Source organism: Salmo salar, chromosome 12, assembly GCF_965601325.2.
Source record: "Salmo salar chromosome 12, fSalSal1, whole genome shotgun sequence".
In the NCBI taxonomy this organism is placed as follows: Eukaryota; Metazoa; Chordata; class Actinopteri; order Salmoniformes; family Salmonidae; genus Salmo; species Salmo salar.
Window position 1 is genome coordinate 62,490,529 of NC_138302.1, and position 27,300 is coordinate 62,517,828.

A 27,300-nucleotide genomic window follows, 5' to 3' on the forward strand; every position below is an offset into this window, starting at 1 on the left:
CCAAGCCCTGCTTAGCTTTTATATTTGTCACTTACTACTACCAATGTGCTATGGTGAGCATCACTACTGATAGACCTCTTAATACCGTAATTTCCGGACTATTAAGCGCACCTGAATATAAGCCACACCCACTGAATTTAAAAATATATATATTTTGAACATAAATAAGCCGCACATGTCTATAAGCCGCAGGGGCCTACCGGTACATTGAAACAAATGAACTTTACACAGGCTTTAACGAAACACGGCTTGTAACAAAAATAAATAGACTTTAACGAAACACGGCTTGTAACAAAAATAAATAGGCTTTAACGAAACACGACTTGTAACAAAAAATAAAAAATTAGCAGTAAGCTTTAGTTGTCTTTTTGCACTGAGTCAATTCCTCACGCTGCTGTTTCCAACGTCTTATCATCGACTCATTAAGACCAAGCTCCCGTGCAGCAGCTCTATTTCCTTTTCCAACAGCCAGATCAATCGCCTTCAACTTGAAAGCTGCATCATATGCATTTCTCCGTGTCTTTGCCATGATGAGGGTGACAAGTTTGAGAGCGCTCGATTTAATCTAAACAGTAAACGAAAAAGTTGTTAGACCTTAACTCGTTCGGCAATTTCATTGGTCTAATGAAAGCTTCATGCCGCCATAAAACTGAGCACGTCACAGAAAGCGGGAAAAATACATATTAGCCGCGTCATTGTTTAAGCCGCGAGGTTCAAAGCTGGGAAAAAAGTTGCGGCTTATAGTCCGGAATTTACTGTAACTAAATATATTCACTGCTGCTATCGAAGTCATTCCAAAGAGGAGGTTTAACAGAGCAAATGAAATGTAACCATACTCTCTATAAGTCATATAAGATCGATGATACTATTTAGGCCTAAATAGCATTTGAAAAGTCATCAACAGCTATTGTTTCAATTCAACCCAGGGTTCAACTAAAAATAAACAATACATAAGCCTAGGGTTTCAAGCTTTTGTTTATTTAAAATATAATCTTCAAGTTAATCATTAATACTTTGGATTCACGTCTCCATATATCAATTATTAATTTGTAGACAAACTGGATATTGAATTGTGTTTGGTTGTCAACGCAACCAAATAACAACATTTGAAGGAGATGTATCTTCTGCTTGGATAGTTCCATCTGTGCCACTGACTAAGTCTGGCTTTAATTCCTGTTTGTCTACAAATTAATAATTGATATGGTGAATCCAACATATAAAATATTAATTTGTAGACAAACTGGAATTTGTTGACAACCAAGCAATATTCAATATCACACTTGCAATACAGTAAATAGCCTATCGACAAGTTAACAAAAATGTTAGATTCACGTCTCCAACTAAATAAAAAAATAAAGTTAAAGAATAGGATTAAACCAGTGGCTCAGATGAAACTACCTGCATTATCAATTATCAATCAGTGTAGGCCGTCATTGTAACACGGGTCGTATAAAGGGGACCAAGGCGCAGCGTGTAGAGTGCTCATACTTTTCTTTAATGAAACACTTAACCAAAAAACAACAAAACGACAGCCAACAGTTCCAAAGTTGACAAAATGGAAAACGACTACCCACACCAACACATGAAAAACAGGCTGCCTAAGTATGGCTTCCAATGAGAGACAACGATATACAGCTGCCTCTGATTGGAAACCATACCTGGCCAAAACATAGAAAACGAAAACATAGAATGCCCACCCACCTATCACACACTGACCTAACTAAACAAGAAAAACACAGCTCTCCTAGGTCAGAGCGTGACAGTCATTGTGAAACCCTGTTGGAGAGCCTCCTCAATGTACTCCTCCAGAGCCTTGGTTTCAGCCACCGACAGGGGGTAGATGCAGAGCCGCAGAGTCTGCTAGCAGGTCGATAGCACAGTGCCAGGGGCGATGAGGAGGGAGACAGGTGGCGCAGGTCTTATAGAGAACCTCCCGGAGATCCTGGTAAACCTCCGGGTTGTCGGCCTGGAGGGCAACCACAGGACTCTCAACTGACGTTGAACCACAGGGTAAGGGAAAGCAGATCTTCCGACATCCGGGTCCCCAGGCAGTAACCTCCATCCTCGACCAGGAGTTGGTGGGGTTGGAGCAACGGGAGCCCGAGGATAACTTTGTGTACAGGTGTCTTGATGAGGAAGGGAAGGCTTTCTTGGTGCAGGGGTCCCACAGTGTTGGTGAGTGGTGCTGTGTGTGATTATCCCAGATCTCAGTGGTCGATTATCCAGTGCTTGAACCGGAGAGAGGAGAGCGGGTATTAGCTTATGTTAAGGGAGGAAGCAATAAAATTCCCAGCGGCACTGGAATCCACTTGAGCTGTAGAAAACACATGAGGGACAGCCAGCTAGTGAAATCGGTACTAAAAAGGGTTTGGCGGAAAGTGATGATGGAATACTCACACCTACCCCAGGAGACGGATGACCACGGGACCGTCCCTCAGCTCAAGTTGATCCCGGGTTGGGACGTAGCGGACAACGTTGAAGCTGGTGCCCCTCCTGACCACAGTAGGGACAGAGCACCGTCAGTAGGGACAGACGTCGCTCAGCCGCGCGGAGGTGTGTAGCCCCTTCCTTCATGGGTTCAGGCTCTGAATCAGAACGATCAGGAAAGGAGGGAGAGAGGAGATGGGGTACCGACGTTCCTGCAGAAGGTTATCCAGGCGGGTGGCCATCGCGATGAGTGCGTCCAAGGAGAGGGTGTCCTCTCGGCATGCAAACTCCGGACCTTTTTGCGCAATCCTCTACTGAATAAGGTGCGGAGTGCCTGCTCATTCCATCCACTGGATGCTGCCACTGTAATGAAGGCGAGGGCATACTCCGCAGCGGTCTGGCCTTCCTACCGTAGTTGGACTAGGCGCTCACCCCCTTCACTGCCCTCTGATGGATGATCTTAGACTCCTCTGAACAGAGCCATGAACTTCTCAAAGGAACCCAGGTCCTCCTCTCCTCTCTCCCAGATGGCCGTAGCCCACTCCAACGCCCACCCGGTCAGCAAGGAAATAACAGTAGCAACCTTGGACCTCTCGTGGCGGGGGCTCCCATCTGATGAGTGAAATAAAGGAAGCACTGGAGGAGGAAGCCACGGCATTTGGATGGAGTCCCATCATATTTGTCCGGGAGTGACAAACATGCGTCGCTGACCGGGGCTAACTGCTGAATAGTCTGAAGTGTTGGCTCACTGAGTTGACTCGTGGTAGTGAATCCTCCACTTGTTGGAGGTGATGCCTTTTGAGGAAGTTCTAGACGTTGAAGAACGCGGAACGAAGACTACAGGGAGTCAGGAAGCAGGTGCAGTCTGTGAATTTAATCTGAACAAACAGAGCGAATACAAGAGCAAGAGTAGCGTCTGAACATGAACACAGAAACAATACTGCCTGATGGGTGATACAACGGAGTGCTAGATAAAGGGGAAGTAATCAGGCTGAAGATGTAACATGAGTTTCCTAAGACAACAGCTGAAGATGTAACATGCCTTTCCCAAAACACCATGCAGAGAGAACGTCCGCATATCGATACGGATAGGATGGAAAGAAAAGCAGCACCGGTCTCGGATCAGCTTTATCCATTCATATCTTACCTTAACAGTATATTTATTCCACAATACTGACGACGGATCAGCTCCTATAGATATATTATCACCTATATGGCTGCAAAATTGAGACGGTTTATTCTAATGCTTAGTGCATTATTATAAGGTCGTCCTATCAGAGATTTGGCGCATTGTGCACATGTTGTTACACATCATGAGATATACTATATATACAAAAGTATGTGGACACCCGTTCAAATTAGTGTATTCGACTATTTCAGACACACCTGTTGCTGACAGGTGTATAAAATCGAGCACACAGCGATACAATCTCCATAGACAAACATTGGCAGTAGAATGGCCTTACTGAAGAGCTCCATGACTTTCAACGCAGCACCGTCATAGGATGCCACCTTTCCAACAAGTCAGTTCATCAAATTTCTGCCCTGCTAGAGCTGCCCCGGTCAACTGTAAGTGCTGTTATTGTGAAGTGGAAACCTCTAGGAGCAACAACGGCTCAGCCGTGGAGTGGTAGGCCACACAAGCTCACAGAATGGGACCGCCGTGTGCTGAAGCGCGTAGTGCGTAGAAATCGTCTATCCTCGGTTGCAACACTCACTACCGAGTTCCAAACTGCCTCTGGAGCAAAGTCAGCACAATAACTGTTAGTTGGGAGCTTCATGAAATGGGTTTCCATGAAATGGGTTTACATGGCCGAGAAGCCGCAGATAAGCCTAAGATCACCATGCGCAATGCCAAGTAGCTGGAGTGGTGTAAAGAACTTGAAGAACTTGACTGGCCTGCACAGAGCCCTGACCTCAACCCATCGAACACCTTTGTGATGAATTGGAACGTTGACTGCGAGCCAGGCCTAATCGCCCACATCAGTGCCCAACCTCACTAATGCTCTTGTGGCTGAACTGAAGCAAGTCCCTACAGCAATATTCCAACATCTAGAGGAAAGCCTTCCCAGAAGAGTGGAGGCTGTTGTAGCAGCAAAGGGAGGACCAACTCCATATTAATGCCCATGATTTTGGAATGAGATGTTCGACGAGCATGTGTGCTCATACTTTTGGTCATGTAGTATATATTGAGGCAAAAATTACAGTAGCCTACAATTAGCATAATGGAACTCAATGGAATGAACATGAAATAGATTTTAATGTGATTTAAATTTATGGGCCCACAGTATTCATCTTTTAAAATACAGTCATCTCGGGTTTTCATTTAAGCATCATTTAAAACTTTACTTGTTTGAAGGCTAACAATTGCAAAGACATTGGCAACTTCGTTCTGAAGTTATTTGCGGTCAAAAAGAGACAGATTAACATCTTGTTTGCATGTTTAGCGGAGATCTTCGGAGGCAGTCAGTAAATAACGAGTGTTTTCAAGTTCAACTTAAGTAACAATAGTTTTGGGAAACAACTGAGATTTAAATATGCTCCTACAAAGGTTCTTACGATGAACTTATCTTTAAGATGCTTTTGGTAAACCGGGCCCTGATCAAGGAACCAAGCAAGTTGGTGCTAAAATACAGCTTCATTGCCTACACAACACTGGCCCCACGGCTGCGTGAGGAATTATACGGCGCGTTCCAAATGTCATGGCACACAGGAATACGTAGAATGGTAGAGTGTACTACAAGGAGCCATGCCTTATGTTACGAAAAACAACATTGCAACACTGCTAAACTCCAAATCAATAATGTGTATAAACCCAGGATGACTGAAAGGGGTCACTGTATTGAAGCCACCATGCAGCCATTTTGGTACTCCTTCATTATAAAAAAGATTTTGGAAGCTATAAAAATGCATTTATTAATGTCTAGATTCATTTTTGACAAGTATATTCCATTACAGACAGCTCAATGCATACTTTTAAATTATATATGAACTGAACATTAAAAAATATATATATAGAAACCTGTTCCTTCAAGTATTTTTTTGTAGAGAGTACAAATTTTACTGTCCCCACTACAACAAATTAATACTCAAATATAAATGTTGTCCTTTTTAATGAAATACTGTAGAATTCCATTCATTCCTATGGAGGACTCCTGAGGAGTGCCAATATGCGGCTGTTGGCTTCAAAGCCTCTAATTGGCCAATATATAGTATCAGCAATCCAGGGTTTTTATATACAGTACATCAGTGTTATAACTACCCCTTTAAGTGGTGGTATAAGGCTAAACGCGTCTCCAAGTCCTGAGTCTTGCATGAGGTCAGAGGTCAGAGGTCCGTGGGTCAGCAGCAGCTCCAGATGGTACATTTCCACTTTGGGAAGAATATGGTGGGGGGCCGCACATTGTGATGACGAACATGGACCGAAATGTAACCCCAAATATTTGGAGTGTGGTCCATAACTTGCATGGGGGGGGTAGTGTTTTGTTACCTAAAAATGACACTTGCCCCCTGGTAGTCATGGCTAGGCCAGAACGTACGTCTCTGACCGAAACATCCACAATAAATGTGCAGAAGTAGTTTCTGCGGCTGTTGCAGTGTCGCTATGTCGTTTACCTTAAGGCAAAGTGCCCTGCTAAACCAGCAAAGTGTCTGGTTTTCCAGATGTTCACTCTTAACCCCAGCTAAACTAAACAACACCATATTGTTTTCTACAATTAACTCAACTTTGGGGCTGTAATTTCCTGGACCACAAAGAAGAGAAGAATGATTATGTGCGTGTTAACATTTCACTTCTAACGGCCAGAAAACTGGCCACCAGTTTATGTCATTAGGGTGAACATATTTTACCCATTAGTAGTATGATATGTGAGTAAAATGTTAGCAGTATGATACAATATGGGTTGTCTGAATGGAATGGATTAATTATTGTCAGGTCAAACCTTAGGGGTTGATTTTAAATCACCATCGTTCCAGGATGACCTTATTTTACAGCTTTAACCCATCTTCAACTCATTTTGAAATTGGTTTACAGAACAGATAGCATAGTAAATTAGATTTGATCTATAGTTTAGGTTTGCCTATTAAAAACAATGGACAAATCCAGTACATTGATCCCCATTCAAATGATGAGTAACATAAGTTTGGACTCCTTTACCTTTGTGTGGTTCCACTGGCTCGAACATGTTGTTCCACTGGCTCTGTTGGTTGTAGTTTGGTTCTTACATCACCAGAGGGGTCTGGATTTGATTTCCACATACAGTGCATTCGGAAAGTATTCAGACCCCGTGACTTTTTCCACATTTTGTTATGTTACAGCCTTATTCTAAAATGGATTCAATTGTTTTGTTTCCTCATCAATCTACACACAATACCCTATAATGAACATTTTGTGGGGTATTTTGTGTAGATTGATGAGGGAAAAAATTATTGAATCGATTTTAGAATAAGGCTTTAACGTAAGAAAATGTGGAAAAAGTCAAGGGGTCGGAGTACTTTCCGAATGCACTGTATACTGAATGAATTGTAAGTCACTCTGAATAACATTTACAGTATCTGTCCACAAAGGTCAACATTCCCTTTACCGCTAGATACCACCATATGCACTCCTGTAAATCTCACACAGGATAGGAGCGTCTGCCAAAATGACCAGATGCCAAGTATATACTACATAAGTGTATACGACTGTATATTGACATACGCTGTATTCCTAATGAAAGTAGAGATGGTGTACAGAATACTCCCTAGGTTATATGTCCACTGGTCTCTGAAGATGTCTAGCCTCTGTCAGCCCTGAATGGGGACTACACCCATATGTCCATCCACTGACTGTATCCATCAGATTGTGGGCAGCATGACTGGACTTTTTAATTGTAATACATGTCTCTGTGTGAGCTTTTATATGGCCTCCCCTTCTTTTCTCCTCATGCCCCCATTTTCCACTCTGGCTGCCAACATTAAAATCCAGATGACTGGAGTGTGGTCTGAGATCGGATGTCCAGGGGAGTATTGGCTGAACACGGTTTCCAATTTCCCTGGACTGTGATTGGCAAAGGATAGACTGCCGATCCTGGGTGCTGTGCCAATGTTAACACATTTTGCGCACCTCTCCCCTTGACAGCCCAATTTCAAAAAGCACCACAGTGGTAATAGCAAGTCTTGATAACAGCAACATATTGCTTGCTTTGATTTGTATTTATTATGGATCTCCATTAGATGCTACAAAGCAGCTACTCTTCCTGGGGTCCAGCAAAATTAAGGCAGTTCATACAATTTTAAAAACATAACAATATATTCACAGATTTCACAACACTACTCCACCACTACCACATATCTACAGTACAACATCCATGTGTATGTGTGTGTGTGTGTGTGTGTGTGTGTGTGTGTGTGTGTGTGTGTGTGTGTGTGTGTGTGTCTGTGCCTATGTTTGTGTTGCTTCACAGTCCCCTCTGTTCCATACGGTGTATTTTTATCTGTTTTTTAAATCAAATTTTACTGCTTGCATCAGTTACTTGATGTGGAATAGAGTTCCATGTAGTCATAGCTCTATGTAGTACTGTGCGCCTCCCATAGTCTGGACTTGGGGACTGTGAAGAGACATCTTGTGGCATGGCTTGTGAGGTATGCATGGGTGTCCGAGCTGTGCGTCAGCAGTTCAAGCAGACAGCTCGGTGCTCACATGATCACATCTTGCCCTACTGTATGTCTGATTTTGATTTATCTGCTTTGTAGCCTCTTTTATCCAGCCAGGGGGTTGATACACAGTGGTAGTGGATGGAGTGAGTCATCTCCATTGTCCATATATTGAAATATATGTACAAAAATATATGGACATATAACAAAATTGGCTGTTTTCATACATATATTTCGACATATATGTTTATATATTTAAAAATATGCTGTGGGAATACATTTTGACAGCATGCTGTGGGAATACATTTTGACAGCATGCTGTGATAGCTAGTAAAATATATTCCAAAATATATTTCATAAATATATGTTGCCATGTATTTTAATGAATGGAAAATGTATGTTTTTACCTTACATACTATGCTACATTAAAATCCAATGCATAAAACTACACATTTCAGCACTAAATCACAATAGCATGCTCTGGTATAATTTAAAAAGTTAAGAATGAATGATTCGTGACTGACAACTAAAAGAGTGCTTTCAATAATCTTTATTTCTTGCTCAAATAACCATTGGTGAATTGTGGCATGGGAGTCACTGGAAAGTCACATCTGAAACACAAATATAATGTACAAATTATCTCTGTGCACTTAACATCTGTATGTGAAAATAATGTATTGTATTACAACTGATTCCTTCACCTCTTGTCCATTTTCAGACACACAAGTTGACAGTGACCCTTTGGATAAAGCAGAGACCGAGTCAGTGAAAATATTCCACAGAAGATGAAGAATAAATTAGGGGTTAATGTTCATGAACATCAAAGCAAAATGATACAAAAGACTACTTAAATTGTCTGGGGTCTGTCCATTGGCAGCTGAGGATCCAGACCAGAAGGATCCACTGCAGGAGAGAAAAATAGCTAGCCAGTTCTGAGACACCCAACCCTCACTAAAACTAGCTAAATTAGCTAGCTAGCAAGCAACGCATTGCTTGGTTAGCCTAGATCATTAAACAATAGCTTTGGCAATTAAATTATATCTAATACAAACATGATATTAACTCTACTCAACTTTCATTTTCAAAACAATTCTTACCTTGGTCAGTCACACTGCACTTCTGTGGCAAGCTAAAGAAGGAGCTAGCTAGCTCGACAAAATAAATCACTTCTTCCTCTGTCACCCACCAGGTTAAAAGCATTTGAATTCAATGTTAAGAATGTATAATCAAATAAAATGGCGTTATCCAAGAGATATTTTTGGGGATGACAGCTGCTCGTCTCCTTATGAAGAAAATTCTAAATTGCAATGGCTGCTCTGTCAGTTGAAGGCAGGGCTCGGGAACATTTCAAATGTTGACTGACAGCCCGGAAAAATATATACAAATATATATTTACAGATATGTTATAGATTCAAGTGTCTTTTCGAAATAAACACCTCATTTATTTGTACTGTTTCATAAGTGGCAGGTAGGCCATACCTCAATATCTGTAGAATGCATTTTTAACTACAACTCAATGATCCATCTTTTGCATGTAAAACACCATTTTCAGAACCTAATATTAAGGTACCAGAGGTCAATAGAGACTCAACATTATCATCAGGGAAGGTTGTGAGGTGTGTGTGTATTTTACACATATATTTAACAAATATATGTACATATCTTTTTTTTCATATATATTTGATATAGAGATTTTCCCAATCTATTTAAATATATTATTTTCCCATATGGGATACTACAGAATAGCTCTGCCATGCTATGTACAGTAATACATTGTGTGGTTTAAACAGCCCAATAACAAAGAAACTCAAAGGGGAACAACCAAAATTCATATTGTAAGGTGTTAGTATCAGCTACTTTGAGTATATCATATAATATGCCAAGACAACACTATGGAAAAGATAGAGACACCCACACAGTTATGACGTCATGTGCCCCTGTGTGGCACAGAGCATGAAAGTTCCCTTTCTATCAATCTTATCTAGAAACTAAGCAAGTGGTTTTACTGAAAGGAAGGAACCGCTCCCGGTTATGATGTCATGAAAATCAAACCAATGGTGTACAACTTCGGCTGCAGAACAGCCTCTAGACTAGAGGAAAGAGTTTTATCCACAGGAGGCTGCTGAGGAGAGGACGGCTCATAATAATGGTTGAAATGTGTTTGATGTGTTCGTTACCATTCCATTTATTGCTGAGCTCGTCCTCACAAATGAAGGTACCACCGGGCTGCCTGTGGTTTTAACATTATCTTAAGCAGGGAAACCACGTATAACTCATAATCTGGTGTTCATTTTTACTACGCACATCATCATAAAAGTATGTCTGTGAAATAATATCATGACATTTTAGAAAAATGGCAACAAATGTTGTATTTTGAAATTGTATTTTAATATTAAATGTAATATTAAACTTTTTCTTCCTCTGAATATATATATGTTTATGTACCACATTACGAAAACTCACAAATATAAAGTATTTATGTTATAAGTATACACACGTGTCACAAACAAACATAGAAAAAGAAGCAGGAAACATTTGTATAAATCTGTATACTGTCTTAGAACGCTGAAGTGCTCTTAGCTGCTCGTGGTTTTGTCACATTTCACCATGTAATGACTTAAGAAATCACTTGAAGTTCATTTTAAGAACAAAATAAAAACAACATATAATAAAACTGCACACAGTCCTCCTGAAGGAGCGTGTGTAAGGCAACACTTGCAGTAGCAGAGATTTATATATACACACAGTTAAGGATAGAAAGCTATAGGGTCACATGTTTGAGTGGATCCATGTTACAGCTATACTGTGAAACTATACTATGCTATAATCGTTCACATTCATAAAAATAAATGTATTTATGTTTTTTATCCCTGGACTATTCTTAGGCTATTCCAAATCATGGGATTTCTAACCTGTTTTCAAGTATCTCTTGGTATGCACATTTTCATTTCAGCCAATCGTACTTCACCAAGTCTGTTTGAATGTTTTAGATTTACAGACTTTATAGCAGTGGGATGGTTGGAATGAAAACCTAAATACACAGGAGTTCTTCACTATTTATGATAGTATTTTATGATTAATGATTTGAAACTTTTTTTAAAGGCACTTTTCAAACATTGTAATTCTGCTGGCATGTTTTTATTTTTAAGGACTCATGGCTATAATATTAGAGTTAAGGAAAATAATTGTTTTGTTTCAGTAATATGATTCTCCTGCCATTAAAACCCACATGAAATGTTTCAGTGTGGTGTGAGTAAAAATGATGGCACCTTTTTAGATACATTAAGGCTTTAGGGTTGATGAGCTGTAAATGTCACAACAATAGCCAGCTATCACCGCAGGCAGACAGATGGAAAGCTTCCCTTTGGTCCAATACCTTGTAAAGGTGTGGTATCAGGACTACAAATGGCTATTATAACAGTTTCAGTGAAAATATTCACTTTTGAAATGTAGGACCTAACAGTTGTCGTTAAGAAAGGCTTGTGAACTGGAGGCCGCAGTGTTTGACTCTGTTTGTCTCTCGATGCATCAACTTTGAACAGCTACTAAATTAAATGTATTGGGATGTGAAGACTCCATAGGATTTTTGAGAACTTGGGTTTAAGTGGGTGTTCAGGTGTGAACATATGCAGTTTATTTCCCTCAGAGCTGTACATACACACCAACTGTCTCCCAATATTTTGCAACCTACAAAGAAACAAACGTAAACATTTTGCATAGCGATAAAGCCACTCCACAAACTCACACTTACAAAAGAGACCAAAAACTTGAAACGTCCACTCGTGTCTTCTTCTCTCTTGTTGGATGATGTCCATGAGAATTCCACAGATTGGAAAATAGACATCCAATTCTGCCACCCACAGGTCTTTGTTTTTAAAACTAAACGTGAGAAAAATACAGGCAGAATCAGACACGTGTCATTAAGTCAGTGCACTAGAAAGGGGCAAGGCCACGCCACTTCAGTGGAGGGGGGGGTGCCTCCTATCCATATTCAACACTCAGAAGTCCCAAATGTAATGGACTCGGACTACGGCCCCCTATTCACCTCCTCAGTTTATCGTATTTTTGTCCCCTCACATCATCACTTAATCACTCCTCTTCATCTTTGTATCTGTCCTTTCAGAAAGGTAAGGTATCCATGAAGATTTTGTCTACAATGGGCGGTGGGGGAACCAGGTCCTCCAGCTTCAGGTAGAAGATGCGCTGCAGGCCCTGGGTGCAGAGGGTGCGCAGCTCAGGGAGCTTCCCCAGTAGTCGGGACAGGAAGTTGGGCTGGGGCCTCCCCGCATCGGAGCCACTGCTGGACACATGGTCCCTCAGACAGGTGATGAGGCAGTTCTGGAACTCCTCCACCCGTTTGGGCTCTTTAAGGCCATGGCGATCTGAGGAGAAACCACAAGGAGAAACATCTTGATGAGAAATGTGAATGGGCATTTTACTGTACCATTTACAACTGCTGTGTCCTGTGCACGTGAGCAATAAACTCTGATTCATTTGATTTTGATTTGGCTATAGCCTATATCACATGCATATGTTATGCTTGTTTCAGTGTTAGAACTACAGTGCCTTCAGAAAATATTAACACCCCTTGACTTAGTCCACATTTTGTTGTGTTACAGCCTGTATTCAAAATGTATTAAATCGATTTTATTTCTCACCCATCTACACACAATACCCCATAATGACAAAGAGAAAACATCTTCATTGAAAAATAAATACAGAAATATCTCATTTACATATATATTCACACCCCTGAGTCAATACTTTGTAGAAGCACCTTTGGCAGCGATTACAGCTGTGAGTCTTTCTGGGTAAGTCTCTAAGAGCCTTCCACACCTGGAGTGCGCAACATTTGCTCATGTTCTTTTCAAAATTCTTCAAGGTTGGTTGCTGATCATTGCTAGACAACCATTTTTAAGTCTTGCCATAGATTTTCAAGTAGATTTAAGACAAAACTATAACTCGGCCGCTCAGGAACATTCACTGTCTTTTTGGTAAGCAACTCCAGTGTGGATTTGGCCTTGTGTTTTAGGTTATTGTCCTGCTGAAAGGTGAATTAATCTCCCAGTGTCTGGTGGAAAGCAGACTGAACCAGAATTTTTGTCTGTGCTTAGCTCTATTCCATTTATTTTTTATCCTGAAATACTCCAGAGTCCTTAACGATTATAAGCATACACATAACATGACAGCCACCCCTATGCTTGAAAATATGGAGAGTGGTACTCAGCAATGTGTTGTTTTGGAATTGCCCCAAATATAACACTTTGTATTCAGGACAAAAAGTGAATTGCTTTGCTACATTTTTTTTGCAGTATTACTTTAGTGCCTTGTTGCAATCAGGATGCATGTTTTGTAATATTATTTTATTTATGTACAGGCTTCCTTCTTTTCACTGTCAGTTAGGTTAGTATTGTGGAGTTACTACAATGTTGTTGATCCATTCTCAGTTTTCTCCTATCACAGCCATTAAACTGTAACGGTTTTAAAGTCACAATTGGCCTCATGGTGAAATACCTGAGTGGTGGGCCTCCCAAGTGTCGCAGCGGTCTAAGGCACTGCATCGCAGTGCTAGAGGCATCACTACAGACCCGGGTTCGATCCTGGGCTGTATCACAACCGGCCATGATCGGGAATCCCATAGGGCGGCACACAATTGGCCAAGCGTCGTCCAGGTTAGGGGAGGGTTTGGCTGGGGGGCTTTAATTGGCTCATTGCGCTCTAGCGACATCTTGTGGAGGGCCGGGCGCCTGCAGGCTGAACTCCGGTTGTCAGTTGAACGGTGTTTCCTCCAACACATTGTTGCGATTGGCTTCCGGGTTAAGCGGGCGGCTCTTAAGAACAACGTTTTGGCGGGTAATGTTTCGGAGGACGCATGACTCGATCTTCGCCTCCCGAGACTGTTGGGGAGTTGCAGAGAAATACGGGGTAAAATACCCAAAAAAAAACCTGAGCAGTTTCGTTCCTCTTCGGCAATTGAGTTAGGAAGGACGCCTGTATGTTTGTAGTGACTGGGTGTATTGACACACCATCCAAAGTGTAATTAATAACTTCACCCTGCTCAACCAATGTCTGTATTATAATGTTTTGGACTCATTTACCCATTTTACCCAATAGGTGCCCTTCTTTGGAGGCATTGGAAAACCTCCCTTTGCGGTTGAATCTGTGTTTGAAATTCACTGCTCGACTGAGGGACCTTACAGATAATTGTATGTGTGGAGTAGAGAGATGAGGTAGTAAAAAATCATGTTAAACACTATTATTACACACAGAGTGAATCCATGCAGCTTATTATGTGACTTGTTACGCAAATGTTTACTCCTGAACTTATTTAGGTTTGCCATAACAAAGGGGTTGAATACTTATTGACTTAAAACTTCTTACGGATCAAATCCTGTTAACAGGATAGATTTGACAACATCCAGTGAAATTGCAGAGCGCCAAATTCAAACTACAGTTATATAAATATTCAACATTCACGAAAATACAAGTGTAATACATCAAAATAAAGCTTAACTTCTTGTTAATCCAGCCACTGTGTCAGATTTCAAAAAGGCTTCACGGCGAAAGCACACCATGCGATTATCTGAGGACAGCGCCCCGCATACAAAAACATGAAAACCATTTTTCAACCAGGCAGGTGCGACACGAAAGTAAGAAATAGCGATATTATAAATGCCTTACCTTTGAAGATCTTCATCTTTTTGCAATCCCAAATGTCTCAGTGACACAATGAATGGTCGTTTTGTTCGATAAATTCCTTCTTTATATCCCCAAAATGTCCATTTATTTGGCGCGTTTGATTCAGAAATACACCGGTTCCAACTCGCCCAACATGACTACAAAGTATCTAATAAGTTACCTGTAAACTTGGTCCAAACATTTCAAACAACTTTTCTAATCCAACCTCAGGTACCCTAAAATGTAAATAATCGGTCAAATTTAAGACGGAATAAACTGTTTCCAATACCGAAGAAAAACAACGAGGAGTGCGTTCCTGTTCACGCGCACCAAAAGACTAGAGTCCACCTGAGTGACACATAGAAAGAATAGGACTACTTCTTCATTTTTCAAAAGAAAAACATCGAACAAATTCTAAAGACTGTTGACATCTAGTGGAAGCCATAGGAACTGCAATCTGGGCCCTAATAAATCAGGTTTCCCATAGAAAACATTGGAAAACACAATGACCTCAAAAACATTTTTCCCCGGATGGATTGTGCTCGGGGTTTCGCCTGCCAAATCAGTTCCTTTATAGTCACAGACATTATGTTAACAGTTTTAGAAACTTTGGAGTGTTTTCTATACAATACTACCATGCATATGCATATCCTAGCTTCTGGGCCTGAGTAACAGGCAGTTTACTTTGGGCACGCTTTTCATCCGAACGTGAAAATACTGGCCCCTAGCCCAAAGAGGTTTTAAGACATTTCAGCCTTTAATTTTTCATTAATTTGTAAAAACTTCTAAAAACATAACCCATAAGGTCAAAGTGGAATTATGTGTGTGTAGGCCAGTGACACACAATCTAAATGTAATCTATTTTATGTCAAGGGGTGTGAATACTTTCTGAAGGCACTGTACACTTAGAGTTATTCCTTTCAGCTCCTAGTGGAGCAAATAAGTGGCTCACTAAAACTGTATAGTGAAATTGTGTGTGTGTGTGTGTGTGTGTGTGTGTGTGTGTGTGTGTGTGTGTGTGTGTGTGTGTGAGAGAATGTGTCTCACCTGTGATGATGACGAGTGCTGCAAGGCAGGCGAATGAGGACACGTCCAGGTTCATGCGGTGGAGGCTCTGGGAGAAGTCCAGGATGGAGTCGATCCAGTCGCCAAAGCCTCGCACACACTGCATACGGTGAAGTACCACGCCGTTGCAGAAGATCAGCTTGTCTTTCTCAGGACTCGACCTAGACACAGAACAGTCTTAACATATATTCTAGAAACAATGGGCACACATTTGTGTTTTCTACGGAGTAAATGTGTGCATCCCAAATGGCACTATTCCCTATTTACTGCAATACTTTTGACCAGGGCCCATAGGGAATAAGGTGCCATTTGGGATGCAGACAATGGTTACAGTGGTATTTATACCTGTATGCTAGCCGGAGGATAAAGAGTTCCACGAAAGCAGATTCCAGGAGCAGCTCCTGGTCTTCCGGGCAGAAGGCGGTGAATTCTGGGATGGTCTCGGCCCATTTCCGAATCACATCCATGGTGCCTGTCAGCAGGTCGTAGAACTGCTGGATGTCATTGGCATCCTCTTTCTCTGATAGGCTGGCCACTGTCTCCTGGTACTAAGGAGTGGATAGAGGAAAGAAAGGGATGACTCACTGCCTCTGATGTCCTTCTCTTCACAACATGTAGTGTGAAATGGGATCGAGATCACTGCCATCAAAGAAGCTTAATTACATAACTATATTATAGCGAGAAGCTTAACTTTAACAACAGCAACTGGCTAAATTCTGAGAGAGATTGAGACAACCAATAATATGATGTTCCACGAGTCACATGTCTGGAGGTCTTACCTTGGAGTAGTCCAGCTTTCCGATGGCGGGGTTGGAGTCTATGTGAGCCCTGACAAGAGAGGCGATGATGTTGACGGGTGGGGTGGTGGACACTGACTCTAGCACTGTCTTGGATTTAGAGGGCAGACGACCCCTGCGACCTTTCAGGCTGTCTGTGCGGACGACTGTAAGTGAGAAAAATAAATTACTCTCACTGACTGTACCTGTCTGAGATTCTCATGTGACTGTCACTGCAAGCCTCCGTTTCACTGAATAACGGCTATATCCATTTCAGTTGATATTTTTATACGATTGGGCACAGTATACTTGCCTAGTTAAATAAAGGTTAAATAAAATAGTTTTGCAGTTTCGCATGGCTTTCATTCTTAGCTGGGGTTTCACATGATTGTCATTGCAAACTTGGTTTTCACGTCACATATACTAGACACTGAAGGCTTTAAGGGAGTGTGACATGGCATTACCTTCCTTCACCATTCCCACCCCCAGGCACTTCTGGAAACGGCAGAATTGGCAGCGGTTCCTTCGCCGCTTGTCTACTGGACAGTCTTTGTTGGCTAGGCACACATATTTAGCATTCTTCTGTACAGTTCGCTGCAAGAACAAAAAACAAAGAACAGTGTGATTATTTTCCTGCGCATTTGTCAAAGTTCCCCTTTCTCTTTTATAATCAGTTTCTTACTAGTGAGCACTTCAACTGAAACTGGAGCCAAGTTAATGTATGAATATTAAAGATGTTATTATGTGTAAATGAATCATAAAAATCATGAAATAATAATAATATAACTACTGTGAAGCGTCCTACCTTAAAGAAGCCCTTGCAGCCCTCACAGGTGCGGACCCCGTAGTGCTGACAGGAGGCGTTGTCCCCACACACCGCACAGCGACCCTCGTTGGCCCCGGGGCTGCCGGTCTTAGGGGACAACATGGGCCTCTCCATGAGCCCGGGGCTGTCCATGGATCCCTGGTCTAGGGACAAGGGGGCATAATGGAGCTGGGAAGCATGCCTCTGGGAGGGCTGGAAGAAAGGGTCCTCCTCACTCTGCTGGGGGCCCTGGTGCTGCCCCAGGGGGGAGTGCTGCTCTGTGGTGGGGATGAAGGTGAAGAAGGAGGGTTGCTGAGCCAGGCTTGACTTATCGGCCACCCAGCACCCAGGGTCTGGGGAATAGGGGCTGAAGGGTGAGTCCCAGACTGGGCCAGGCTGGCTCTGGAAGCCCGGGGTGGGTGGGGAGGGGGCGGCTGATGCGGGGCTGCCATAGTAATCGGAGCCGCAGGAGGACAGCGTCTCGTCGAGGTAGCTGAGGGCGAAGGAGCCCGGGTAGCAGCTGTATACCTGGATGTCGTCCAGTTTAAAGGCTGAGTGCTGAGCCTGAGGGCTGGAGGCGCTGCCGGCTGAGTGGCTGGAGGGGGCGGTGGAGGCGGAGGTGGTGATCTGGCAGGAGTAGGTGTCAAACTCGCCCACATAGCCGCTGCCCACCAGGGTGTTGATGCTGGGGAGGGAGGAGGCGGTGAGCTGGTCCCGCTCAGCACCAATGTCCATGGTCAGCTTAGCACTGAGTTCGGGGTTCAGGAACTCAGAGCTGTAGTAGTTGTTGTCGTAGGGCACAGTTCCATACTGAGTTTGAACACAGGGCATTGCTAGAAAAAAAATTGAAAACAGTATTTAATAAAAATATTCCATAGACATTCACTTAGGAAAATAATTGAAATGGTGCCAGTAATGTTGAGTAATGTAGGCCAACCTGCCATATGCTCCAAGCTCACCATCACCCCAGTCAAACCAGGTGCAATAACCATAAACAAGTCAACAACACTGAAGAAACTTAACCGGTCTTAGGAATCCCTTTTTAACACCTCTCCAACAGTGCATCCCGACATCATCCCATACAGAAACACTTCCATCCCCCCTCCTCACACTGACACAGCTTTAGGCTTGTTGGTACCCCTTTGGTGATTCTGAGAAAGCCTGGTAAACCAGTTGTCCGGATGATGGGGAGATAGTCTTGCTGAAGGATATTGCGTTACTGGCTTTTAATGCTACGATTATGAACAGGGCAACCCTCCTCCCCAAGGACTGACAGTACTAAGGAGTCCAGGGGATTGGGTTTCAGGGTGGGCTAAATGCCAGCTGAAGAGGGGAAGGTGACAGGGCCGGCAGAGCAGGGGGCTTTGGGGCGGGGGGGTTGGGTGCTAGGGTGTATTTAGCAGCTGGACATGTGTGTGTGTTTCATGTCTACCTCAGAACTGAGGTGTTATCTCACGGAACTGTTGCTATAATCATCTGATCCAATTAATCTCTTAACTATTGTCTTAATTCAATGTCAGTTAAACCACAATGAAGGCTTTTGGTCAATCAGTCAAAGCTTTGACTATCTCAAGACATCCTTGCATGACTAGACACAATGTAAAATAAACAATTATCCTAAACACTTTCATTTATGTGCAATCCCTGAAATGGAAGACACTGCTTTTTCCTTGTTATATCATTGTCAGCAACATGTCTGGGTGTAGGCTATTCTGCCCCTAAGCAGTGACTGTTTTTATCTCTTAGCGTGTGCTTTGGTGAGAACTATACACCTGTTGCACACAAACTAAAGTAAGAAACATCGTTGACCTATGAAAAGGGTGCCAACATCAAAAGGTCACAAGTTAACTTCTGAACTCTGTGTGGAACATGCATGCAAAGGATATGTGTGCATCATCTGATAAACTGAGGACAAGAGGGATACAACAATGAGACATCCGATACTGCCACCGCCTCTTGAACACAGTAAAACGACTCGCCATATCGCTGTCTGTCTGCCTTTCATAATAGTAGCCTAAATTGGTAGCAATGTGATGCATAAGCCTATTTATTTAAAATAATAAAATAATACAGATGGATTAAGTTTCAAATAACTGACCATGAAGAGCAAATCATACAAAACCAGAAATATCCAACCATTCACATGCTCAACTATTTCCTTTCGATATTTCAAGCCTCGAAATGATGTAATCATAAAGGCTACACAGCGAACAATACTTGGGCTATTTCAAGGCCATCAATACACCCCTATTGGCCCCATATAAAAGGACCTATAAAATAGCCCTATAACAGGGAGTGTGCGGCTGGTCACAACACTGACCAACACATACGCAAGTCACAAGTGTGACAGCGCTCAATGTTGAATGCAGTCAAGTCTACAACGATATCCACGACATCTAGCATTTGGTCTGTTATTTACTTATTATTTGATTGACAGTTTCAGCAGCTGTAGCCTACTCGAATGGGAACGTAGCATCTATACATTGAATTGGCTGTATGCCATTAGAAAATAGAACATTTTAATTATTAAGAAAACAAAAATACAGCAATTGCAAGTAGGATAAAATGCAACAAATCATTACATTAAGCAAGCGTTTTAGTGGGGTAAAGTTTTCAAATAATAAAAAGGCATCACTGCCAATCGGATCTATAAAAAACAGTGAAGCACACTAAGCATGCATGCAAAATATAACAAATAACTTTTACTAACCTGCTGTATAAATCCTCAATTCCTTAGCCAACGTCTCATGTATTCCGAGTGATGGATAAACATAAAGTGTGTTACAACCTCTGTTTACAATTCTGAAAGGGAATGAAATTTTCAGACTTGAGGTACAGCGCAATATATACAGTCACTTGTATTTTGCCGTTACGTCAGGTAGTCCCGGCTCTGGGCGTGTCTTTTCCCATAAAAGGTAAACGGGGCGGTGACTTTTCCGGGTCAGGAGCCAATGCCATCGTTCTCACACAGACGTCCTCATCACTCTGACGCACGCTCGGGATTCCATTGACGCAAGCGCCTGCGGAGTTGTCTGATCTAAATTTAGACCTTTTTACATACGTGGTGCTATTACCGCCTGGTATAGGCTAAAAATAAACGTCTGATGATGACATTGTATTGCTAAAAAGGAATTTAAAATTGATAACTGACAAATGAGTGCCAGAAATAATAATAATTATAGGTTTGTCATCTCAAGGAAGTCCTTGTAAAGCCTAAATGCTGGGTCGTTTTGTTTAAGTCTATTTAAACTATAGGCTATTCAAATTGTACACGATGTAGCCAATAGATGTCTAGTCTAACAAATCATTTGCAAACAGGAACATACATATAAGGAGTTTATAAACACAATTGCTCAGTTAGGCCTAACCCAATGGCTATAAGGTCTAGCAGTAGGCCTATCTTCTAAGTACAATGTAAGAACAATGAGTCATTACAATACTTCTTAAACTGTATTTACATGAATAATTACACAGTAATAATGGCACTGTAATGTAAAGGGTAAACCTAATTAATGACACAAGACATTAATGACCTTACATATTGTAATTTTTAAAGCCTTTTTATGAATGATTTGGCCTATATAATTACCATAGCCTATAGCCTAACATTCTACAAAGCCTGTGTCCCAAATCTCAACCCTTTTCCCCAACATGCACTTGTGCACTCCCCTGCATAGATTTAAAAGCATAGGATTGGTGTAACAGTTCACACCAATGGGGAGTGCACAAGTGCATACTTCAGGGAAAAGGGTGCAGAGTAGGTGCAGCTTGAGAAACAGTAGTATGCGTGGGTGTGTTGGTGTGTGGAGGGTGTGTGTGCCAAGAAAAGCTGAGCCCTGCTTGAAGCGCAACAAGTGGGAAAAATCTGCACGTGGCTACGTCAAGGTATTATGCCAACAAGATCAGACAGGTCTATCCCTATAGCCCTAAAAAAAGTATGATGACAGTTAAAGGTGTTGGCATCTTCTCTAAAGGTAAATTCGCAGAATTCAGGAACTGAATACCCAGCTCAATTCCTGGAGGGCCGAGCACCTGCGGGTTTTTGCTCCTCCTTTGTACTTGATTGATCAATTAAGGGAAACCCTACTCTAGGGGAAGTTTCCACAGAAAAATATATTTACTGGAAGTTTCATTCTGGCAGCAGAGTACCACTTGGGAGGGGTAGGTACAGATCTAGGACCTGCTTCCCCTCCCCCAATTCTAACCCTAACCATTAGTGGGGGAAAAGCAGAAGTGTTCCCAGATCTTTCTCATGTGGGTCATATTGCTAAGTATTCTATCTTAGTACACAGTAAAAAGTGGGATGATGCTGTTGTTCATCTGAAGTGCTTTTACTGATTGGAATGATTTGAAAATTACGTGTTGGTTCGTTCAACTTATTCTATTCAATTTGTCTGAAATCAAACAACGAATTTGACAGATCAATGTGATTTTTTTAATTGAATGAAAGTATCTAAATTGCTTTCAACACCTTAAGGACATGCGCACTGCATAGACGGGTTGGCTGACAACATCATGAAAATGATGCGCACACATTGACGTGGAGGAAGCCATGCTTTGTTATGATTCTGATTTAATTGCTTGTAACCCAGTTGAAGTTATTCAGATAGGTAATTCCAAAGTCAAAAAGGAACTTGGCGCAAGATAAAAAATGGGTTGTATTTACAAGAAATATTAGATTTCATTCAGATTAATATGTAGATTTACATGGGATTTATGTAATTGCTTGTAACCCAGTTGAAGTAATTTGGATAGTTAGTTCCATAGTGAAATATCAACTTGGAGCAAGATTTTTTTTAAATGTTGTACTTAAGGAAATATAAGATTTTAATTTAAATTAATATTTCGATTTCAGGTACACTACATAACCAAAAGTATGTGGACACCTTCTTGTCGAACATCTCATTCCAAAGTCATGAGCATTAATATTGTGTTGGTCCCCCCTTTGCTACTATAACAGCTTCCACTCTTCTGGGTAGGCTTTCCACTAGATAATGGAACTTGCTTCCATTCAGCCAAAAGAGCATTAGTGAGGGTCGGAACTGATGTTGTGCGATTAGGCCTGGCTCGCAGTCAGCGTTCCAATTCACCCAAAGGTGTTTGATGGGGTTGAGGTCAGGGCTCTGTGCAGGCCAGTCAAGTTCTTCCACACCGATCTCAATAAAACATTTCTGTATGGACCTCGCTTTGTGCATGGGGGCATTGTCATGCTGAAACAGGAAAGGGCCTTCCCCAACTTCCCCAATACAGTTCCAAGATGGCGAAGCAGTCAGACGTCTTTGTCTTGTCTTGTCCCATGTACATATCTTTTTATATCTTTTTATTCGCATTCTTTTGAATATTTTTCCTAAACCTCATGTGGTGTGGATCTGTTTTTTTTCCTAAAGTATTTCTACTTACATTGGAACTGGAATTCCTCAACTGAAGCTAGCTAGCTAACTAGCTACCAGCTATCAGTCAGCTAACTGCTAGCGGTCATCAGCTAACCTTCAGCTCGGAAAGCTCTCGCCGAAAGCTCTCGCCAGTTCGTACAACGCGTTTCAAACCAGAGCATAACGGACATATTTTTCTCTCCATATTTCCGGATTCCTACAGCAAACTCTGAACCTTTTCATCTGGACCATCGCAGCTAGCTAACCGCAACCTGGGTTGACTACTCCTGGCTAACGTTTCCGTCCCGGAGCAAGCACCAATTAGCCTGGAGCTAGCCCATGAGGGCCTGGTGAGGGCTCCTGGGCTACTCCTGAAGCTCACTCCTCTGCTACAATATCCGGACCCCTTCTACTGCTGGTACGGGGCACGGAACCCCGCCGATCCTTCATGACTGGAATACCGACATAATCTGCCCCTCAGGCGCGACGTCCCCTGAAGGCCCATTCTGCTAACCGCGGCCTGCTAGCTATCTAGAGCATATTGGACTGTTAGCTGATCCATCGGCCAGTTTCTTGGACCACTATACCCATTTTGCCAATTGGATTTGGACCCCTCTGCTACTTGGAACCCTACTAATTCCACGACTGGTCTATCGACGTCACCGAACGAGGAGGCAAAAACAGACTTTCCCCCATCGCGACGTCCCTCTAAGGCACTTCTGCTAACTTGCTAGCCCTGGCCTGCTAACTGCTAGCTTATTAGCCCTGGCCTGCTAACTGTCTGAATCGCCGTGTCCCCAGCCAACCCAACCACTCACTGGACCCATACGATTCACTTGGCTGTGCATGCCTCTCCCTAATATCAATATGCCTTGTCCATTACTGTCCTGGTTACTGATTACTGTCTTATTTCACTGTAGAGCCTCTAGTCCTGCTCAATATGCCTTAACCAACCATGTTGTTCCACCTCCCACATATGCGATGACATCACCTGGTTTAAACGTCTCTAGAGACTATATCTCTCTCATCATTACTCAATGCCTAGGTTTACCTCCAATGTACTCTCTTCCTACCATACCTTTGTCTGTACATTATGCCTTGAATCTATGCTATCGTGCCCAGAAACCTGCTCCTTTAACTCTCTGTTCCGAACGAGCTAGACGGCCAGTTCTTATAGCCTTTAGCCGTACCCTTATCCTACTTCTCCTCTGTTCCTCTGGTGATGTAGAGGTTAATCCAGGACCTGCAGTGCCTAGCTCCACTCCTACTCCCCAGGTGCTCTCATTTGTTGACTTCTGTAACCGTAAAAGCCTTGGTTTCATGCATGTTAACATTAGAAGCCTACTCCCTAAGTTTGCTTTATTCACTGCTTTAGCACATTCTGCCAACCCAGATGTCTTAGCCGTGTCTGAATCCTGGCTTAGGAAAACCACCAAAAACCCTGAAATTTCCATCCCTAACTATAACATTTTCCGCCAAGATAGAACTGCCAAAGGGGGCGGCGTTGCAATCTACTGCAGAGATAGCCTGCAGAGTTCTGTCTTACTATCCAGGTCTGTACCAAAACAATTCGAGCTTCTACTTCTAAAAATTCACCTTTCCAGAAACGCTTGCTATAGACCACCCTATGCCTCCAGCTGTGCCCTGGGCACCACATGTGAATTGATTGCCCCCCATCTGTCTTCTGAGCTCCTGCTGCTAGGTGACATAAACTGGGACATGCTTAACACCCTGGCCATCCTACAATCTAAGCTTGATGCCCTCAATCTCACAAAATTATCAATGAACCTACCAGGTACAACCCCAAATCCGTAAACACGGGCACCCTCATAGATATCATCCTAACTAACTTGCCCTCCAAATACACCTCTGCTGTTTCAACCAAGATCTCAGCGATCACTGCCTCATTGCCTGCATCCGTGATGGGTCTGTGGTCAAACGACCACCCCTCATCACTGTCAAACGCTCCCTAAAACACTTCAGCGAACAGGCCTTTCTAATCGACCTGGCCGGGGTATCCTGGAATGACATTGACCTCATCCCGTCAGTAGAGGATGCCTGGCTATTCTTTAAAAGTGCCTTCCTCACCATCTTAAATAAGCATGCTCCATTCAAAAAAATTGAGAACCAGGGATAGATATAGCCCTTGGTTCACCCCAGACCTGTCTGCCCTTGACCAGCACAAAAACATCCTGTGGCATTCTGCATTAGCATCTAATAGCCCCCGTGATATGCAACTTTTCAGGGAAGTTAGGAACCAATATACACAGGCAGTTAGGAACGCTAAGGCTAGCTTTTTCAAACAGAAATTTGCATCCTGTAGCACAAACTCAAAAAAGTTCTGGGACACAAAAGTCCATGGAGAATAAGAGCACCTCCTCCCAGCTGCCCACTGCACTGAGGCTAGGAAACACTGTCACTACCGATAAATCCACAATAATTGAGAATTTCAATAAGCATTTTTCTACAGCTGGCCATGCTTTCCACCTGGCCTCCCCTACCCCGGTCAACAGCCCTGCGCTCCCCACATCAACTCGCCCTAACCTCCCCCACTTCTCCTTCACCCAAATCCAGATAGCTGATGTTCTGAAAGAGCTGCAAAATCTGGACCCCTACAAATCAGCCGGGCTAGACAATCTGGACCCTCTCTTTCTAAAATGATCTGCCGAAATTGTTGCAACCCCTATTACTAGCCTGTTCAACCTCTCTTTCGTATCGTCTGAGATCCCCATAGATTGGAAAGCTGCTGCTGCAGTCATCCCCCTCTTCAAAGGGGGAGACACTCTAGACCCAAACTGCTACAGACCTATATCTATTCTACCCTGCCTTTCTAAGGTCTTTGAAAGCCAAGTTAACAAACAGATTATTGACCATTTCGAATCGCACCGTACCTTCTCCGCTATGCAATCTGGTTTCAGAGCTGGTCATGGATGCACCTCAGCCACGCTCAAGGTCCTAAACGATATCATAACCGCCATCGATAAGAGACATTACTGTGCAGCCGTTTTCATTGACCTGGCTAATGCTTTCGACTCTGTCAATCACAACATTCTTATTGGCAGACTCAACAGCCTTGGTTTCTCAAATGATTGCCTCGCTTGGATCACCAACTACTTCTCCGATAGAGCTCAGTATGTCAAATCGGAGGGCCTGTTGTCCGGACCTCTGGCAGTCTCTATGGGGGTGCCACAGTGTTCAATTCTCGAGCCGACTCTCTTCTCTGTATACATCAATGATGTCGCTCTTGCTGCTGGTGATTCTCTGATCCACCTCTACGCAGACGACACCATTCTGTATACCTCTGGCCCTTCTTTGGACACTGTGTTAACTAACCTCCAGACGAGCTTCAATGCCATACAACTCTCCTTCCGTGGCCTCCAACTGCTCTTAAATGCAAGTAAAACTAAATGCATGCTCTTCAACCATTCGCTGCCCGCACCTGCCCACCCGTCCAGCATCACTACTCTGGACGGTTCTGACTTAGAATATGTGGACAACTACAAATACCTAGTTGTCTGGTTAGACTGTAAACTCTCCTTCCAGACTCACATTAAACATCTCCAATCCAAAATTAAATCTAGAATCGGCTTCCTATTTTGCAACAAAGCATCCTTCACTCATGCTGCCAAACATACCGTCGTAAAACTGACCATCCTACCGATCCTCAACTTCGGCGATGTCATTTACAAAATAGCCTCCAACACTCTACTCAACAAATTGGATGCAGTCTATCACAGTGCCATCCATTTTGTCACCAAAGCCCCATATACTACCCACTGCGACCGGTATGCTCTCGTTGGCTGGCCCTCGCTTCATACTCGTCGCCAAACCCACTGGCTCCAGGTCATCTACAAGTCTCTGCTAAGTAAAGCCCTGCCTTATCTCAGCTCACTGGTCACCATAGCAGTACCCACCCGTAGCACGCACTCCAGCAGGTATATCTCACTGATCACCCCCAAAGCCAATTCTTCCTTTGGCCGCCTCTCCTTCCAGTTCTCTGCTGCCAATGACTGGAACGAACTGCAAAAATCTCTGAAGCTGGAGACTCTTACCTCCCTCACTAGCTTTAAGCACCAGCTGTCAGAGCAGCTCACAGATCACTGCACCTGTACATAGCTCATCTGTAAATAGCCCATCCAATCTACCTCATCCCCATACTGTATTTATTTATTGATCTTGCTCCTTTGCACCCCAGTATCTCTACTTGCACATTCATCTTCTGCACACCCTACCATTCCAGAGTTTAATTGCTATATTGTAATTACTTCGCCACCATGGCCTATTTATTGCCTTACCTCTCTTATCCTACCTCATTTGCACATGCTGTTTATAGATTTTTGTACTGTATTATTGATTGTATGTTTGTTTATTCCATGTGTAACTCTGTGTTGTTGTATGTGTTGAACTGCTTTGCTTTATCTTGGCCAGGTCGTAGTTGCAAATGAGAACTTGTTCTCAACTAGCCTACCTGGTTAAATAAAGGTGAAATAAAAATTTAAAATTAAAAACTGTTGCCACAAATTTGGAAGCACAGAATCGTCTA

General features: G+C 42.7%; 1 protein-coding gene and 1 long non-coding RNA gene across 2 annotated transcripts in view; one reads left to right on the forward strand and one right to left on the reverse strand.

Moving 5' to 3' along the window:
* The window catches only part of LOC123725529 (uncharacterized), a 33,605-nt gene extending 16,685 nt beyond the window's left edge, over positions 1–16,920 (forward strand). Inside the window, exon 2 of the long non-coding RNA XR_006758047.2 lies at positions 12,185–16,920. This is a non-coding gene — a long non-coding RNA (uncharacterized LOC123725529). The remainder of the gene's footprint in view (positions 1–12,184) is intronic.
* Positions 10,428–20,237, reverse strand: LOC106565406 (nuclear receptor subfamily 4 group A member 1). Its single transcript, XM_014132502.3, has 7 exons — positions 20,096–20,237; positions 17,386–18,218; positions 17,045–17,174; positions 16,584–16,747; positions 16,150–16,352; positions 15,787–15,965; positions 10,428–12,443 (listed from the first exon to the last, which is right to left on the reverse strand). The coding sequence occupies exons 2-7, from the start codon at positions 18,214–18,216 to the stop codon at positions 12,181–12,183; spliced, it is 1,770 nt and encodes a 589-aa protein (XP_013987977.1). The 5' UTR covers positions 18,217–18,218; positions 20,096–20,237; the 3' UTR covers positions 10,428–12,180.
* Positions 20,238–27,300: the final 7,063 nt, after the last annotated feature.